The sequence below is a fragment of the Haliaeetus leucocephalus genome, unplaced genomic scaffold, assembly GCF_000737465.1.
Source record: "Haliaeetus leucocephalus isolate CR32 unplaced genomic scaffold, Haliaeetus_leucocephalus-4.0 Scaffold484, whole genome shotgun sequence".
In the NCBI taxonomy this organism is placed as follows: domain Eukaryota; kingdom Metazoa; phylum Chordata; class Aves; order Accipitriformes; family Accipitridae; genus Haliaeetus; species Haliaeetus leucocephalus.
The window spans coordinates 2,280,396-2,299,390 of NW_010972920.1; the positions used below are offsets into that span (position 1 = coordinate 2,280,396).

The 18,995-nt window shown below is 45.6% G+C and overlaps 2 protein-coding genes across 2 annotated transcripts; one reads left to right on the forward strand and one right to left on the reverse strand.

Moving 5' to 3' along the window:
- Positions 1–4,392: 4,392 nt before the first annotated feature.
- Positions 4,393–6,051, reverse strand: UTP3 (UTP3, small subunit (SSU) processome component, homolog (S. cerevisiae)). The gene has a single exon (XM_010575499.1). It carries the CDS (start codon positions 6,041–6,043, stop codon positions 4,451–4,453), a length of 1,593 nt encoding a protein of 530 aa, XP_010573801.1. The 5' UTR covers positions 6,044–6,051; the 3' UTR covers positions 4,393–4,450.
- A 2,016-nt stretch (positions 6,052–8,067) lies between these two features.
- On the forward strand, positions 8,068–17,269 carry IGJ (immunoglobulin J polypeptide, linker protein for immunoglobulin alpha and mu polypeptides). The gene is made up of 5 exons (XM_010575501.1): positions 8,068–8,079; positions 10,823–10,934; positions 14,918–15,053; positions 15,943–16,023; positions 16,505–17,269. The coding sequence occupies exons 1-5, from the start codon at positions 8,068–8,070 to the stop codon at positions 16,704–16,706; spliced, it is 543 nt and encodes a 180-aa protein (XP_010573803.1). The 3' UTR covers positions 16,707–17,269.
- Positions 17,270–18,995: the final 1,726 nt, after the last annotated feature.

Genomic DNA, 18,995 nt, shown 5'->3' on the forward strand with positions numbered 1-18,995 from the left:
GCTCCCCGCGCAGGCTGCCTCAAGGATGGACCACGGCCGGCTGACAGAAAAAAAACGGATAACCGGACTCTGATAGGTGCCGGGGCTCCGGGCGGCACGGAGAGGACCTTGTCTCCACCCCTCCTCGGAGAGGGGTTGTTTTTTTTTCCAGCCTCATACCCTTAACGCTTTCTTTTTCAGCACTGCCAATTCGTCTGTCTCACACTTTAAGAGAAAACAAAGACAAGCCCACCTAGTCTTCTAGCACGGGCTGCCCAGCCCTGCTACACACACCAGCCGGACCACTGGCTGTGGAGAAGCCGTTCTGAGCAAGACACCATCCCACCACGTGTTATTTCATGGTCTTTTTCTACACCGAGCCAGAAGGAAAGAGGCAGCAGCCCTGCGCACGTGGTGTTACCTTCACAGGACCGGAGCCTGCACGGGGAAACACAGATTTTAATCTTAGGAAAGCACCTTCACACAGCAAACAGGGAGCCAGACTCCCTCCCATGTGCTGTAACTTGACCATGAAGCGCAGCCACTACACCATCTCCTGCCTGTCCCTCCCTTTGCCAAGAGCGAGATCTCATGGACAGCAGTGTTTCGGATCCTTTGATAAGAGGTGGCAATACAAGGTCCATACACTTTCCTTACTATTAAAACTACCAATCAGACCATACCAATGGGCATTTCACTTGGGAGATTGTCTTTCTGAAGACAGTAATAAAGACTTCTCATAAAGCAGGGCAATTCTCGTGGACTGTGGTGTTGCCAATGGGCAGGGAGAAAGAACATAAATCTGCCAGTTTTTAAAGAATATCTTGCATTCGGTGCACTTAGGTTAAGCTGAAACATGTTGCTTCTTTCTTTTCAAATCTCACATAAAAATTGCAAAACCAAAGCTGTAAAGGCAACTGCTTCCTGGAGACTGCTTTTTCCAGTGCTGCCCCAAGTCATGCAACATGTTGCAGCTAATTTAACAGATGCTTTAATCCATTTCACAAGCCTCAGAGCTGAACGTCTGAATTGCTATTTGCCAGCGCTAGCGAGAGTAAAACAACGTCCGGACTGTTGCTGGCAGAATGTTATGGAAGACAACTGGGAAAGCCCTGACAAAATTTAAGGCAGCAGCAGATGTATTTCCATGGGAGTTATTCAATGTATTTTCCTTACCCTGTATAAATAAAAATGTCAGGTCACGATGCAGAAAGCATTGTCCACCTCCCTGCCACTGTAATTTTTCTACCGAAGCTTCCAAACACATGCCTACATGCTTTTTAATTATGAATCATTTACGTGCAAGTGCACACAGGACTGACTATCTCTTGAATCACCGTGCTCCCAGTGAGCGGAGTGAAAGGACGCAGGGGAAGGCATCTCCATGGCAGTGCGGAGCGATTCAGGTGAGGCATAGCTGTTGCCTGAGCATGTGAGTCCTAACCTGCATTAGGTGCTGCTGAGGCAGACCTCACCACCAATCCTTTCTGAGCAGGGCAGCTAGTACTTGCTAAGCAGGAGCCTGGCGAGGACGGGTGCCACCCCACAGCTGAAGCACATCGCTTGGCAGTCAGCACCGTCTCCTGAAACACTACTGGCAGAAGGAAAAAACCCAGCGTTAACCATGACCTTGCTCCACTTCTCACTTATTTTCCTGACCATCATCTGCGGTCCTTCTCTATTTTGCATGTGTCCATCTTCACAGGTATATTCAAAACCTATTTACCACCACGGATTTCCCTTCAACACAAAACATCCCTCTAAAGTATTTCTTAGAGCAACCTTACATTGCATCCCCCCACCCATGGCATTGATAATCACGGCCTTCCCATAATTGTGCATACTTAAAACCACACAGGAATGAGCTATTTATGGCTTTGTCCAATCTCTGAACTAACCAACTGAACATAATGCTGTGTTTAATCTTTATAAAACAGGCTGGCACAGCGGACTGGGGAGACATGCTGTGCCATCTGCTGGCTGCCTGCGCTGGGTGTGCTGATCCGCTGCATTCCCTCTTGCCTTAAGCCCAATGTTCCTGGGGAGTGCGTCTGTACAGCGGACTAATTCATTATTACCCTTATTTATTGCTCAGATGGAAGTTGCCGGAGTTTTGCTTACAGGCTGCCTAAAGCTTTTCAAGGGAACACAAAGCCGCCTTGGATACTTACAGCTTGCCTGCAGATCTACAAAAGATCCTCAGCCCTTCATTTTTGCACAAAGCACAAACCGTGCACAAGCAGGTGCTGTAGTAATGAGATCAGTTAGCATCTCTGCTGGATATTTTCCGCATCCCTCGTGATGCCCATTACACACCACCATTCCTCCCCAGAAAAAGCACCTAAACTGCTTCTTTTCCCAGTACATTACCTTTTACCGACTTCTCCGCAAAGCCTCAGGAATGTAGCTAAGCGTTATGAGTGGCAGCCTCCATCACGATGCCAGCACGGAGTTAATAAAAGGTGTAGTTTTGGGAAAAGCTCTAGTTTCCTCCTTGGTAAGGCTAGGAGCCACTGAAAGCCATACGTTCCTCACTGGAAAGAGCAAGCAGCTAACGCTGTTGATTGCTGCTAACAGTAGAGGAGAATGAGTAAGCACAGGTGAAGGACATCTTTATCCCCACAGCTAATAGGTTACACATCTCACCTGAGGCCATCAGCTTACAGACAGCATTGCTCAATGAGAAGACATGTTCAGTGATGTCTTCAAACAAGCCTCAGTTTTGCCTCACTGACCCAGGCAATTTCATGGAGGGGTTCAATTCCCAATGCTTTGTAGCCTGTTTCTGCAGAGCAAAGTTGTTTGTTTGTTTTTTTTTTTTTTATTATGCAGCATTTAACTGCTGTTTGGCCTGTAAGCAGCAGGGGGCAAACAAATGCAGGGCCATTAAAGTCAGCAGAACTTGTCATTTCACTATTTTGTCCTATACATTTATCTACCATACCAGAATCCCCTCCAAAATCAGCATGCATAGCTCCACATCCCATGGATTGGGGACATATAAGGACTACAAAAAGTCTCCTTACTTCTGTTCCCATCTGTCCGGCTTAAGTTTATCATTTTTCTACCTCTCCCTTAAACAATTGGCTTTGAAAATTAACAAAACATTCTCCAGTCAGCAATTAACAACATGTTCCTGACAGAAACAGGCCTAGGGTGTAAAGGTTTACATCAAAAGCTATGGAAACACTTTTCACTTACAGAAAATGAGCGCCTGCATGTTTGAATTGTAGCACGCAGCCTGTCACAGGCTCAAGAATGCATCCTCATCTTTTGGCTTCGCCCAAGACTACCACAAACACAAAAAAAATCTGGAACAAAACAAAAAAACCCCAAAACAAGTCACCTAGACACACTAGTGCTTCCATAATGTGAAATTACATCTATTGACAATTATTCCCCTTCAGTGATTTCACATGGGAAGGAGACAGTAGTACCTTTCAGATGCTATGGGTACACAAATCAAGTCATGACCTCCCTGAAATCTGTCCCAGACACAAGTGCAGGTCTTACCTGAGACAGTGTTTGTTAAAACTTTTAAGGAAAACTGATCAGTCATTCCTCCTTTACAGCCTGAACTGGAACTGGCCACTCACAATCAGCTCCCAGCAAGAACTTCAGTGTGGGGTTAAATGCGTTTTCCCATCAGAAGGCATGGAAGTAATCAAAACGTTCTGAAAGTTTACTCTCAAACTGAAGACAATGTTACGTCTTGCCCCTTTGTCCTCTATCAATGCTACGTTAGACCTATAAGAGCAGACAACAGTTAACGTATTTATCATAGCTGAAGTTGATGTATTTATCACAGATAAATAGCAATGCAATCCAGGAAAGTCCTTGCTTTGCTTCTCACTGAATTCAGAAGGAGGGGAAACGGTATCTCAGGCCTCGTGGGATTTAAGTAATAGCTTTCTACTTAGTTACAAAATTATTTAAGAGAGCCTAAAAGTAGTTAGTTCTTAAAAGGTATGAGCACAAGGAGGAGTTAATCAGAACAAGAATTAGAGAAAATACCACAACCACATAGATCTCATTCTGCAGCTCAACACAGAAAAAGGATGAACCAGATCAAGACAGTAAAAAGGAGAAGGCAGCAGCGACAGCTGCACGAACCCCATTCTCAACCTGCCCTCGGGAGGTCCCTCCATCCCATCCCACCCATCAGTCCTGTACGGCCCATTTCATTCTTTTCACTTGACACATCCCTTGCAGCCTCTCAAAGCCAGTATTTACAGCATGGAAAGATGACAGCATCGCAATAGAGGAAAACGCCTCACGTGCAGGCCAGGTAAGTAAAGGGCCCTGTGCTACTTTTAGAGGTGGCACCTTCTGAAAAGCATCCTCTGCAAAAAAACAAAGAGCACCCCACCCCCAGCCTTCTCAAGGATCAAAAACCACAATATCATTTATAAAATTTTTATTGGATTCAGTAGTGCTACTCGCAGCTCTCTGAAACAGAGAAAAGTAAGTATCATTGAAGCTTCCTGCTTTTCTTAACTCCCGCGCGAATGCCGGACAGTTCCCCAGCATATCTGTGCAATTCCCTCCGAACTTCACGGACCTGGCCCTTGCGGCGAATCTTGGCTCGCCGAAACTTCTCCCGATGCTTGACCCTGGGGTTGCGATCAATCTTCCTCCTTCTGGGCGTCAGGCCTTTGTTCTTGATCATCTGATAGGTCACACCTCTCTTTTTACTTGGATCCTCTCCTTCCAACACCGCTTCTTCTTCAAGCATGTCTTGATCTTCAGTTCTCTTCCTCTTGAGTTTCAACTTCTCCTCCATCATCTTATAGTATTTTAGGGCAGCCTCTTCATCCAAGTCCGACTCATCTGACAGTTCAGCAGCAGTAGCCTGGCCATTAGCAAGCGCAGGAGCACGTTTCAATTTGTTTTTCTTAACATCCGGTGGGAGGAACAGCGCAAACTTCTTCTCCTTCGGTAATTTGTCTTCCTTCTTATCATAGTAGTTTTTCAAAAGCATACGAACTTGTGAGGATAACTTTTGATCTATAACAGCTAGGTCATTGATTATATTTCTATAAGCAACCAGCCGTTCGATAACGGGGTGACTGTGAACCGGCATCCTCTTTGACTTCAAAACCAAATAGAAACTGATATTGGCACAGTAATTCAAGTAGAGATGATACTTGGTCTGCAAATAGCGACTGCCTTTCCCTTGCGGGATAGTGCCGTTTTTGACCATTTGCAGCAGTGGGTGCAGTTCGTCCTTGAGCTCCATTAGCTTGACTTCAAAGTCCTCAATCAGCTGCAGGAGCTCAGGGGACTCCTGCTTCAGTAGCTTCAGCTGCTGCTTCTTGGAAAGGGCCTGCAAATCCTTGTCAATCTTCTGCCCCTTGCCATCGTGGGTTTTCTGCTGCTCAGCCAGATAGCCCTGGATCACATCCAGCCCGTAGTCATCCTCCCCTAAGTCCTGCACCAACCGCCTCTGGATGACTTGAGCCTCCTGCTCCTCTTCCTCCTCCTCAGCATCGACTTCTTGCTGGCTACGCTTGCCCTTGGCCTGTGCATCGCTCCCATAGTCCGTGTCGTAGTAAAGCTGCTTGCGTTGGCCCCAGGAGAGCTCGTGGGGGAGCTTGGTATCCTGATGGCGCTCCTCCAAGTCACTCCCCATGGACAGCTCTTCATCTTCATCTTCAACCTCACTTTCCTCCTCCTCCTCGCCTTCTCCATCCTCCTCCTCCTCCTCGCCTTCTCCATCCTCCTCCTCCTCGCCTTCTCCATCCTCTTCTGCACTGTGGTCCACGTAAAGATCCACCCCCTGCACCTCCTTCTCCTCCTCCTCTTCTTCCTCACCGCTTCCATCCTCCTCGCTGTCCTCCGGCAACTGCAGCCCCAGCACCTCCTCCTCCTCCTCCTCCTCCTGGCTGTCCCCGGCCTCCTCCCCGCTCTCCAGGGCCGCCATCACCGCCTGGAACTGCGCCTCGTGGAAATCCTCCACCTCGTCCGCCAGGCCCTCGGGGCCAACCTGGCCGCCATCCTCCTCCTCCTCCTCGGCGGAGGGCTCGGGCGGCGGCCGCAGGACGGTACCGCGCCGGGTCCTCATGGCTCCGCTCCGGCTCTTCCACCGCCCTTCCGCTTCCGCCTTCCAGTCCCTTCCGCTTCCGCCGCCCCCGGTTCCCCTTCCGGCCGTTCCGGCCGCGGGGAGGGTCCCGCCGTAACCCTCGGTGCCGGGGGCGGGCAGTCGTACCGGGGGTACGTCCCCGCTGCCGCCCGCCCCGGGGCCGGAGCCTGCCCCGCCGGGGAAGGGGCGGGACGGGCTGTGCCCGGATTTCGGGGAGAGGAATAGGGACCCGCAAGGAGCTGCGTGCCCTGGGCAGCCGCTTGGGCAGGGAGTTCTTTCAGTCGTGGTGGGTGTCGGCACTGCAGAGTGCCCCGCGGAAAGAAGAGAGTGCCTTTTTTTTTCTCCTCGGGGGAGTCTCTTCGCCTAAAAGCACGGACGCATACAACTGCTGTGTGTATGGCAATCTTATAACAATGAGGAAATTAAATTAAAAAAAAAAAAAGCAAGACAGAAAGCGCACCTGACATCTGTCCCCTCATCAACTGAAACTTCTTGTTACTCAGTTCCCTACAATGAGATCAGACTTTCAGAGAGAAAAACAAGTATTTGAAAACCTCCCTGGACACATCTGAGGCACGTACGTTAACTCTTGCACCTCCTTCCCTCCACCGAATGGCATCTCCGCAGGGATACGGGCATCTCCTGGCGGGATCCAGGCCCGTTCTAGAGGCTGCGGGTCAGCCTTCAGGCTGTACGGCGAAGGCAGGCTGCAAAGCCGGGCTGCTGCTGCTGCTTCGCCGTCCTCTCTGCTCCTTGGAACAGCCCCTTTACACCAATAAACACCTGTGTCCAGGGCATTAGTAAAGGAGCAATTCTGATTTTCAGCAGCTGGGGACCCCTCCATCAGGAGGGAATCTCTATTCATTCATGTTTGCGTTCTCACCCTGTATTTTTGCTTGTGTCTGTCGTCTGTCACAGAGTGCCCAGCCCAGCCTCCCGCCGTTCCGCATTAATACTGAGGCACATGGAAACGGTCTGTTTTTAAGCAATGCAGACAGCTGTGCCACAAGAGCAGAGGGCGGCACTGTAATTAGTTTAGTCTGAGCTCAGAAACCCAGAGCCTGATAAATTAAGCATCCACACGTCCCAGCAAGAGGAGTTCTGCACAGAAGTAATGCAGGTGTTTTTTTCTCACCACAGAGCAGGTGCAATTTTATTTTTAAACACTGACGTCCACCTTCTTGTGGAAAAAGACGTGTCAAACAAATAGTAAGGTTAACTGAAACAGAGGTAGGGTGCACATCTTTACTCACTTTTTGGTGATTCATTTGGATTCTGGTAGATCTGATGGCAGACAAGTCTCACTTATAAGCCTTTTTTCTGACATGCTTAGCTGTTCTACATAGTCACTGCTGTGTCAAAATTTTCCCTATATGCTCTTGCACCAAAGATACGTTTTGCCTCAGACTAAGACATCTTTTCCAAATCTGTCCATGGCAATTTTCAGATATCACCTCCCCTGGAGACAGACCTATATAAGAAAGAGCAACAAGAATAACTTAGTTTTGTTAAGTGAGACATAGCGTTCATTTAATTTGTTAGTCACACCTCGGTGGAAATTCTCACTTTATACTAGTTGACCACTAAAATACAGACATCTCTGCCCATCAGGCTTTGTAATTCTGTTGCTTAATCGTACCGGTTTTTGTGTGAAGTCTATCCAGAGAAGTCTGCAGGCAATTCCTGCGCAGTTAAAATTCCAGGTAACTTTTGCAAGTGTGACTTACAAAAACCCAGGCCTTGAATGTGTCCCTGACCCCAACGGTTTCCATCTAACTGCCCTCACAATGTAGTGGCCTCATTTTTTTAAGGTCTGCTCTTTCAAAGTTCAGGGCCTTAATGAGAGACCAACTTCCACTTGGACTTTCATGGATTTAAATGGAATTAACATGTTGTCTCTCAGTCTCAGGTTAATTTCTAAGAGCAGGAAAGATATAGCATCTATAGACATTTGAAATTCCTCCACGACTTGCTGAAAACATGATCCACTTCTGGTGAAGCTGGAGATGACCTCCAATGTGAGTTAGTTCATCCAGCTAGCAGAAACTGCTCAAGCCAAACCACACCAGTTTGCTGTAAGCATCAGTAGAATCACTGCTACCAATACGATAATCAGTGACCGCTGCAGGTCTGTTTTAATCCACCATTTTCTTTGCCTCTGAATGAGAAATGAGGAGGAAAGCAAGCTGTAGAACAGACTGCTAGCAGACGGTGTGTTATCTGGAGATACCCTGTGCCCTGGTAGGGCTGTCCTCCTCTCCACTCCTTACCCAGCGTAGCACGGACATACAAAGACACAACTATTTTGCCTCACTTCAACCAGGCACCTGCCCAGCTTCTCACCTGGAAAATCCTAATTCGGCATGTCCAAGGCCAAGTGGAGGCACAGGATGAGTGGAAGGAGACTGAGACTATAAGGCTGCTTCCCATTTCTTTTCAAATTCTCAATTACTCCTCTGCTAGCCTTTGTCTCACAGTCAGGTTGGAAGTCTAGCTCCCCACTCAGCTCAGAATTTAAGCCTGGGGTGATGGTTTGCCAGCCCCTTGCCAAACTGCCACAGTTCTTTAACGCCTGCTTCCCCAGATAATTTTCTGTTAATTCAAAATGTCACACAGTAAAAAGGGGATAGTCTGTAGAAGTAACACTCCATAAAACAAATCTCCCTCTAAAGAGCTTGCAATTGAGAGAGAAATCCTCAGAGACATGCAGGTGGCTGAACGGGACTAAAAATAGCTCTGGTGCCACCACGTACAGACCAAAGGGACTGTATGCAGACATGTAGATTTAGCAACCGAAATTCAGATATGCTGAGTACCGGTAGTCAGGAAAAACCACTGAAATTAACAGAATCACACAGAATGTAATTCTGCTCAGTCTCTCTCTTCAGGTTTGAAACATACTCATTGATGCCTCTGCTTGAATTTTACCAGTGGTATATTTTTGTCAGTGCAGTTTGGCAAAACAGACCCTAACCAGCCTCTTTTGCATGTGCTTTATTCTGCTGCCTGCATCCCCCCTTCTGGTATATTTCTAAAAAATCTATTGTGTTACAAAAAAGGTGACTGAAACAAACAGTGATTTAGATAGACACCCTTACCACCTCATGGTTAGCCAGGTCTATTTTTAACCTTCTGCAAAAGATGGGGTACAGGGAACATCTTGCTGCTGCTTCAGAGGAGAGCTCTACAAAAAAAACTCTGTTGGCAATACTTCCTGGGGAGGGGAAAAGGAAACAAAATTTTTGCCCCCCTGAAGATGGAGCCCTAGTGAGAAAACAAGGTTTGTAAAGAAGAATTAGGGCATAAGCCCTGCTATGAGCTAAGCTTGCACCCATCATCCCCCTGCACCTGCCAGGGGGAAACCTTGCGTGTGAGCGCTGCTGATGCAACACAAAAGCTCATTGCATCATGCAACTGCCAGATGAGATGTTTGCACTATAAGAAAAAGCTCAGGACACAGATTCCAGGCTCTTTGAGCAGCTCTAGTGTTAGGGACCCAGCCAGCAAAGTCTGAAGAAAAGGAAGACATCCTGTAAGGTGACAGGCTGCCCTTCCAGGAGCTGGGATGCTTGGCAGCGTTGCTTAATGACGTTAGCCTCTTGAGAGCTTGGCACTAGCAACCAACCCCAGGTGAGCCAAGGGCCGCAATGGGCTGTGTGAAAAGCCTGTATCTGGTCACCGGGCTGCTGCTCTGCTGCATAAGGAAAAGCTGCTGAACACAGGGAGATTTACCATGTGCTGCTAACGTTAATTGAGACAAACACATATTGCAGGTAGCAGAAATTGAGGAAACACTGATGCGATAACACCGGCTAAGAATGGGCCTGCCAGCATCGTACTTTGCTCTGCCTCCCCTTTCGTCCCCCGACGCGGGTGTTCGGAGGCCCTTGCTAAGATTGGGCTTCCCTTAAAACATGGCCTTTTCTGTGCAAGTCACGTACATATTTTACAGAGACAGCTCTGGTCATTGCAAGTTACGTTGCAATGTTTGTTCTTCAGAGTTACACACGTGATCCCAAATCTGTGACAAAAAATCCCAGGTCCTCCCCCATACTCCCACCTTCAGGAAAAGCCTGCTTGCCCAGTACCTTGGGGAGTTTGCCTGGGACCTGCTTCAGAGCCTTTCATAAACCTCAAATCCCTTAGAGTCCCTTTTCCATTCATAAGAAAAAAACCTTCTCGATGCTGTGGGCAGAGCTGAAGGAACAGTTCAGCTTTGCCACAGACCTGCTGTTGCTTTATCTCTTTTCCCCCTCCCCTCTCTCATCTTGTTTTGACTGCAAGTTCTTTGGGGGCAGGTCGAACCCTTAATAGAGGCTTGCACAGAATCTGGTGCAAACAGAATTCTGATCTTGAAGTGTTTTTTTTATATGAGTCAAGTGATCTTTAAGTCTGATTTCTCAAAACTAGGAGCCAGAGCTGTTGCCCCTTGGCTATCTGGACGCGTTCTTACCTTACGCTCCTCACCCCCAGGTGGGAAAGCACCACTGGCCCTGATGGCAAGCTGTCCCCTAAGGACCAGGGCGGTTTTGCTCTCCCTTGCTCTTAGCAGCTCATGGCTTGTTGGTGATTAACAGAATAAAAACCCACAGTAATGGTGCAACTCCCTGCCCCCCTTCACCTTTGAAAGCCAGAGATCTTTGCGCGTTGAACATGCCTGGTTTCAGTCCCCAGCCACATTTTCCACAGTGTCAGTGCTAGCTGGCTGGGCTGTTTATTTTAGGAAACAAATAGCCATATCATTTGCACACGCCCTTATAGGCAGACACCGGCTCTCCACTCGCGTTCTTCAAAAGAAGGGAAGGCAAGATGAAGAGCTCTTTGTTGCTGTGCGTGGCCTTGGCCATCTCCTTGGGGTTCATCCTTGTGGCAGGTAGGTGATAAATGAAAAGCATGGAAAACTGCGCTTAAGATATCAGTGATGGGTTTTGTGCGATCAGCCATTAATTATTCTAATAGCCAAAAATCAGACCTCAAAGCCTGCTCAAGCAGTCATGCTTCAGTGGTACTTGGATACCTCAGTGTCTGCACCACGGAGCTATGTGGTTTTAATTGCTGCCTTGAGAGTAAAGAAGTGATGACTAGCTGCAAATTTAAGACTTGATAATTACCCGTTTTTGATCGGATATCTGAAGTAACGAGACGCAAACGTACATGGTTGCTTTTCTGCAGTGCTAGGAAGCTTGCAAGACTCTTACCTGCTAGATTTAGAAACTTCTAAGATCTTCCCGGTAATCCTGCCATATAGCTACAGCCAACTTATTTCTGATTAAAATGTAGTTTATCGTATAACTCCACTGAATTTCTTGGAGACTCTTGACTTAGACTGAGATCAGACTGTCATTCCAGCACACTCCAAAGCGTGGTTTGCAGGTAGCAGATACTGAGTATACTAATGCCGGATCTCTATACGACAGTCAAAGTCATCCTCATTCACACGGTGGATGTGGTCCGCAGCATTAAATCGGTGCTCAGGAATAATCATCCCAACAGCATGGACAACAGTATGCCTGCATTGCCTCCAACTTTTGGGAAAGGGCATCTTATTGCCTACCCAGGCAGGTCCTTGGCAAGTACTGCTTCATATGAAAAGTGACTAGCTGTATAATCGATTAGCTGAAAAGGCAGAAAATGCTGAGAAATACTGTGTCGGTACAACGCAGAACCCAGTCTGGTTTTCCCCGTTCATACACACAGCTTAAGAGATACACACACACGTAAGCAGCTTAGAGAGGAAGTCAAATTAGTTACATGCAGCCACAAGAGTTCTGTTTGTACTACTTCTGTTTAAATGAACGTATTTTGGGGCTAATTGAGCCTCTTCCTTCTTTAATAAAGTAGCCACTTGGACCTGCAGCAGAGTTTGAACAGATACTTTTGGAATGCATTTGCTTCTTCACTATGCTGCACCTGGATTCTGTTGGGCTTCACAGTGTATTACAGGACAACCCAATATTGGAAGATGAGAAATTTCGTGAAAAAAATATCCGCGTGAGTGTTGAGGAGGGAGGGAACACCATATTGCAGTAAAACACGCACCAGAAAATCCAACCTACAGACATTTAGAAGGGCATTAGGAAATTTTGTATTTAACTACCTTTTCCCCAAAGGGACTTTACTGGGTGACACATGGAAGAATTGCTGATAAAACTCTCTTTCTTGGAGCTTTGAAGTTTTACTTTAAAAAAATATATGGAGTACCTGTATCTTTTACAGTTACTGAAGCCAAGGGTATTACATGATGAATTAAATCAGGACAATATTTTTATAGTACAGTCAAAAGCCCCTGTATATTCATAAAAGAGTGTGTTAATATAATTTTAGAAGATGAATTAAAGCCTGCTCCCCAAAGGTTTTGGGACAACTCCCAAAGCCAATAGGATCCGACATGAATATTGGCTTTGGATTAAGAGCTTAGAAAGAATTGCATACAGCATTAGATAAAATACAGTGACAGACACCAGAGCAAGGTCTATGTGAAGGACAAGAAGCTAGAGAGTTTCTGTAAGACAAAAGAAAGGCCAAGACTCATGGAGGCAGACACTAAAGAAACTTTTGTAGTAAGCTTCTGCTTCAGAGGGAAGTGTTCATGTTGCATGATGAGTTGGCAGAGAGGAAGCAAGCAGAGCAACAGATATTGGAATCGGGGGTACAAAGAGACAAGCACCATTAAATTCCAAATAATGACCATCTCCATGTGTCAGACAGGATTATGTATTTCTGCCTTGGTGGGGCACAGTGCAGTTGGAAGTATGACTGGACTTGCACTCTACGTGCACATTTTGCAGTGGCATTTGTTCAGCTGGCCAATTGTGCCAGATGCTATACAAAGAAATGTTAAAACCAGCCCTTGCTCTAAAGGGCTCAGTGGGCACACTATAGCAGGATAAAGAAAACCTGAGAGCAAGAGAAAGGGCAACATCTTCCACATGCCTGTAGTGGCTTGCTCCACTGCCCAAAGCAAGGGAGCAAAGTAATTTCCCTCCTAACTGAGAAACTCCACAGTCAATCTTCTTCAGAAGGTATTCTGCCACCAATTGTCACAGAAACAGCATTTGTAACTAGCAGGTGAATTGTAGGGTCGGTCTGAGGCATCATTTTACACGATTTAGGTGCCTTTTTCACAGTTATGGGGCCTGCAAGGTTCTCAGAAGATAACCCAGTGGAATGGAAGCCGACGAGACCAGCATTTTGTAGGGGCAGGAAGGAAGTTCCAAGAAGCCTCAGATAGAAAACCTGGAATACCATATGCATTACATTGTATGGACTAGATACCTGGGGGCTCTGCCAGTCAATACTGCAAAGGATCTGACCTTGTTTGGTCTTGCAGACAGCTTCATGTGACTGTAAGCTGCCACCAACAGTGGCTAACTATCAGAAATCTTACAGTCCAACTCGGGAATCCACGTGCTGCTCCTGGATCCCAGCTTTCGTGTTGCTCCCACAGGCTTTGAGCACTACCCCTTTTACCCGATAGTAACAGGGTCTGTTGTTCATAAAACCCAGCAGCTTGGGACATGGAGATTAAGGAAAAACACAGACATTAACTTATGCAATATGTGTGTCTGCTTCCTTACTGATCCATGCTTTGATAACTTAAAGAAATCCAGCTATTAGGACCAAAGCTTTTAAGTCAAAGTGACTCTAAAATCCTCCACAGACACGATGAACACAGATGTTTTCAGCCCGTTTCTTCTTTCTCTCCATGGTTAAACCAAGGGACAAGCAGAGTAGGCAAGTCCCCAGAACTGAAGGTCTACCTGAGCCCAACATAAACTGTCCCAGTCTTAAAAAAAAAAATTTTAAAAAAATCGCTAGTTTTGGTACTTCTAAGCAGGCTGAAGGTGCTGTAGGAAAAGTGATGCTGCAAAGCAATGGCTGTGAATTTGATTTTAGCAGCATTTAGAAATACAGAGTGTAAAAACAACCACTTAAGAAGGGTATGACTTTGTGTGCATATAAAAGCAAGGCTGGCTTGTTGTGGGTGAAGCAACAAGAGGCTCTGGGTTGGGGAAAACCAAATAGCAAAGAACAAGCTATTTCAAATCCATCTACTTGCACAGTAAGAAGGCATTGCATGCTACCAGGAACATTCAAAAAGCTCCTGGGTGACAGATGGGATGTTTCACCCTATTTTGACTGAGTTTCATATTGAATAGTATGCTAAAAGTGCAGGAGACATACCCAAGCTGGTTCTTCTCTATTTGAGTAAGGAAATCAGGATGGTAGTTTTCCCTGCAAACCACAAGCATCATAAGGGCCCCTTGCCTTTCACTGCCAGGTTAGCAGGCTGCCTTCTTGCTGGGTCCTGTAGTGCTTTTTGGCATCTGTTCCCTCAGGCACCTGAAGGACAATATACCACTCAAGGAAAACTGACACATCTGCCACATTGGAAGGTCAGAGATATTTATTTAAAGGCCACACCCAAACTAGTGTTTAGACTCCTAGAATAGTTGTGGTGCATGACAGAAGAATTGGGTAACCTCCCCTGTCAGGGTAAAAGCAGCAGTTGAAGAATTGCCAGGTATAGCTTGAGGCTTGCAAGGGGACTTTCTTCCCATTTCATGAGAAACCCCTGCAGGTTTGCCTCTCACCAGCCACACAGTGTCCGTACTCGTGGTTTTCTGCTTCCCAGTCCCATCGCCTCTACATACAGAGCATACTGTAGACTGAGCAGGGAAGACAGCTGAACTCATCTTTGCCAAGAGGGTCATTTTTACCTATTGTATCCTGGACTTCAATCCATGCAGACACCATAATGGTGCATTTCTGGTATTCTCATCACTTGGCTTTCTGCTAGAGCAGGTTTCAAGGTTTTTCTTCTTGACCCAGGGACTGCATATCCTGTGCTTGCAGGTGATCCACAGGACTCTGAGAACAAGGAACATGTGCTGGTCAATAACAAGTGTCAGTGTGTAACAGTGACCTCAAAGTTCGTCCCCTCCAAAGAAAATCCTAATGAAGAAATCCTGGAGAGAAACATACGCATCCTGTAAGTGGCAGACACATATTACATGGAGATGGTGAGCAGGAGACGAAGCATTATATGAGATCCATTTTCTTTGCATTGTTTCCCATGTCCTGGCACTGATGAAGTGAACTGTTTTTCCCATGGGCTGCTTTCTATGGTATCCTAGAATATTTTCTTTTTCTTCATGTTTTTCTAGCTCACACGAACCTATCTGGTGTTGGTCCCTTCAGATACAAAAAAACATCTCCATGTTTTAAGTGGTCCATTAGTAACTTTAAAAATAGGCTGGGGAGGTAGAATAACCTTTCTACTGTTGATCTAATCTGAAACCAAACTGGGCCCATGACACTGGCCTTACTTACCGATCAGATAGCAAGTCTGCTATTTTATAGGCTGGAAAAACTAGTTAATGCCTAAACTGTCAGAAAAAGATTAATCCTGTGAGGCAGATCTCAGTTCAAGAGTAGGATTTTGTCCTCTTTATTCACAGAAACCTTACAGAAGTATGTGTGTCTCTTGGAAACATGGACCAAGTTCAGGCTCAGAGCTGCAGTTCTGGTAGAGCTCGTAACAGGAGAAATACTAATTAAACATCTCTATGTCCTGTAAGCCTCTTGGGCATCTACCAGCTCAGAGTTTAAAAACCAAAACACAAACCAAAAAAAGGATTATCAGCACTGTCACCTTGAAAGTGGCACTTTCAGAAATTGCTGCAGTCCTCTTGGGGAAGGTTGTTGCCTTTGAGGGCACAGAAGGGCCAATATCTGCCGTTCCTGGACTTTGCTGTAGAGAAGGGTCGGAATGGAAAAAACCTGAAGAACAAGATGAGGGTTGAGAATTCTTCACAGCAGCCTAGTCCCCTGTTTAATACGCAGTTTTCATGAGAGTGATTCTCTTCCCTCCATTGCAGAGTCCCCCTGAAGGCTCGAGAGAACATCTCTGACCCCATGTCCCCACTCAGAACCACTTTCGTCTACCGCATGACTGAACTGTAAGTAATTTTATTTATTAAGTTCACTTCCTAAGATTTAACCTCCCCTGCAGCATTGCCCGCAGCAGCTCAGAAATATGCTTGAAGGCCAGTAGAGAAGGTGACTCAGGGTCACAGAGGAGAGTTTTCCCCACGGAGCCTAGCTTTCATATTCTGTTGCAAGCCAAGAAATTGTTATCTCTGTGATTAATTCACATAAAAAGGTCTCACCTTTACAGAGATCTGACCCCTGTTCATCTCGAATGTCTTAAATATCAGCAAATTACACGTTGCCTGTTTAACCCTCCCTTTTAGAGACCAGTCTTGCCAATAGCAGCTTGACAACACTAAAAGCATCTGGCTGGGAGTTCCTGTGTAAAACCTAGAAAGGCCACAGTACTCCCCTAGCTACATCTGTAGATCAGCAAGGAAGATTTGGGTTTCACAGGGGCATCTTTTCCTCACAACTCTTAACGCTTGTTCTATTCTCCATGTCTTCCAGCTGCAAAAAATGCAATCCTGTAGAAATTGAGCTGGGTGGTGAGATATACCAGGCCCAGCAGAGCACCTCCTGCAACGAACCTGAAACCTGCTACACTTACAACAGGGACAAGTGCTACACCACAACCTTCCCTTTCATTTACCACGGGGAGACGAGAGATGTTAAAGCAGTTCTGACGCCAGCATCCTGCTACGCCGATTAGCAAAATCCACTGCTATACTAATGCCTCATTGCACTCAGTGTTCCTATCAAAAATACATGTATAGCACCATAGTACCTGGATGACAGTGTCCAAAATATCAGCTCCCAGAGTAATGCCAGCTCGCCTCTTCATATTGTTTTCAACATCAGACTAGTGCCATCTCCCAAGAGACTGGTTGTCATAGGCTGACTCTGTTCTCATATTCCTGGAACATATCTGCAATGCCATTATTATACATCTCATATGTTATCACATGATACAGACCAGATCCTCAGCAGGTATAAATCAGTAATTCCCCTGAAGTCAAGGAACCTGTCTTTTTGACAGTTTTCCACCGGTCTTCATCTAAACAAGGCTACCACGGGCATCAGCAGGAATGTCCGTGTACTTCCCTCCATGAGCAATGTAAAGCAAACCTCTGCACAACCTTTATACAAGACCCTTTGATTAGATTAGCAGAATTTGTGCCATTATTAGAAGGCTCTTGTACAATCATATTTGAGAGATAAGATGGGGGAATGAGACCAAGAATTCAGATTTCAACGTTACTTTACAATTGGGCATTCTAGACCCTTCTAGTACTTTGACAACTGCAAGCTTCTAGTTCTCACATTTAGAGAAGATCAAAAGACAGCGCTACACTGAACGGTTCTGCAAAGTTGCCAGGCCCTCAGCTGTGCCAGGAATAGTAAACTTTTCTAGGACATGTTAGATATTTCACTTTCCATGCTTATTTACTGATATTGCTGCCTTCTTCCACCCCTTATCCCAGTTCAATTGATGAAAAAAAAAAATCAAGTTGGCTCAAATTTCTTTTCTTATTCCTCATTTTGCATTTAAAGTTTCAAGAAATTCTGCGAAGGTGACTCAATTGGTAGAGCAGGACCCTAGTTAGGGATTCATTCCTTCTTTTTTTCTTCATACAAGTAGTCTTTTTCTTCATACAAGAAACCCTCACCAAATACGGGAGCTGATTCTGTATTGCACCTTGCATTTAAATGCATTACACTTGTTATTGCTCATAGGAAACATCATGTATGAGTGCATAAGTTGTCCAGCATTACATTTGGGATGGCTGGTATGTTTCTCACTGTTGTCACAAGCTGATTGTAAAGCCTTAGGCTGTTCTGAAAAATCCTTATCTGGCTTCACGCATAATTGGAATAATAAAACAGCAAAAACGTTACTTCCATAATTGTAGCTTTGTTAGTGAAACATCAAATAAACTTTTCTCTGCAGCAGTCTGTGTTAATTCCAGTTCAATAAGAACTCATAAGAAAAAGCCAAGTCTATAAGCATATTCTTTCCTCCTTCACAGTGAAGTAAGGAGCTCTCCCTAAATAACTGCTTCTACTTACAGGCAAAGCCTCCTGAAATACTGGGACAGAAACATTATGATGCACTTGCACAAACTATGACAGATTGAGGCTGAACTGGTTTACGATTTTAGGATCAGCTCCGCATCACTGAGCTGCTTCAAGGCCCTGTGAATCAGTGCAGGATCAATGTTTAAAAATCCAAACACTGCCTAAATCACCCTTGAAATTGCAATCCACAGATCAGAATTTTACCTCACCACTGCAACAAGTGCCTTCAACATAGGTTTGTCAGGGGCTAGTCATTCATATGCAAGGTGTCTGTCCTAAAGAAAAAACAATCTTGTAGAGGCCAAATTTTGAAGACTAAAAGAGTAAAGAGGACTGAGACATAAATTATTCTCATGTTACATCAGAGTTATGGAAAATGAACTCAAAAAAAAATCTTTTTTTTTCCCTCCTTCACGCAAAAAGATAGCTAATTCAAAAAAAATGCAAAATGCAACGGGAGGCAAAGAGACTCCTGCCATGTACTGACACAGCTATTAGTATTTCAGTGGTTAGGTACTAAGCTCACTGAAGTTTGTCTCAAAGACATTTTCATCTTGAAAGTCCTGGTGCTCACCAACCTAGGAGCGCTGTGATGTTAGAAGTTAGTGAGTCACGGTGAGGCTGCATTTCGTCTCCCAACACAGCTCTTCAGTTTACAGCCATAGGAACTTGCCAGTGCTTGGGGCTCTGCCTCTACTCCTGAACTGTGTGCCTAAACGTGAAGTTTCTACGTTTGTTTGTACATCCTGTTTTAGAGACAACGGAAGATTCACATTTACTCACAACAGGAATGGAAATCACCCTGCAGCACATCTTGGGAGTCCAGCAATGCCAGCACAACAGACTATTCCTGAGAAGCATTCAGGAAAAAGAAAATCAAAGCACAGACTATTATCCAAGCAGCTGTGAGCAAGTACTTTGC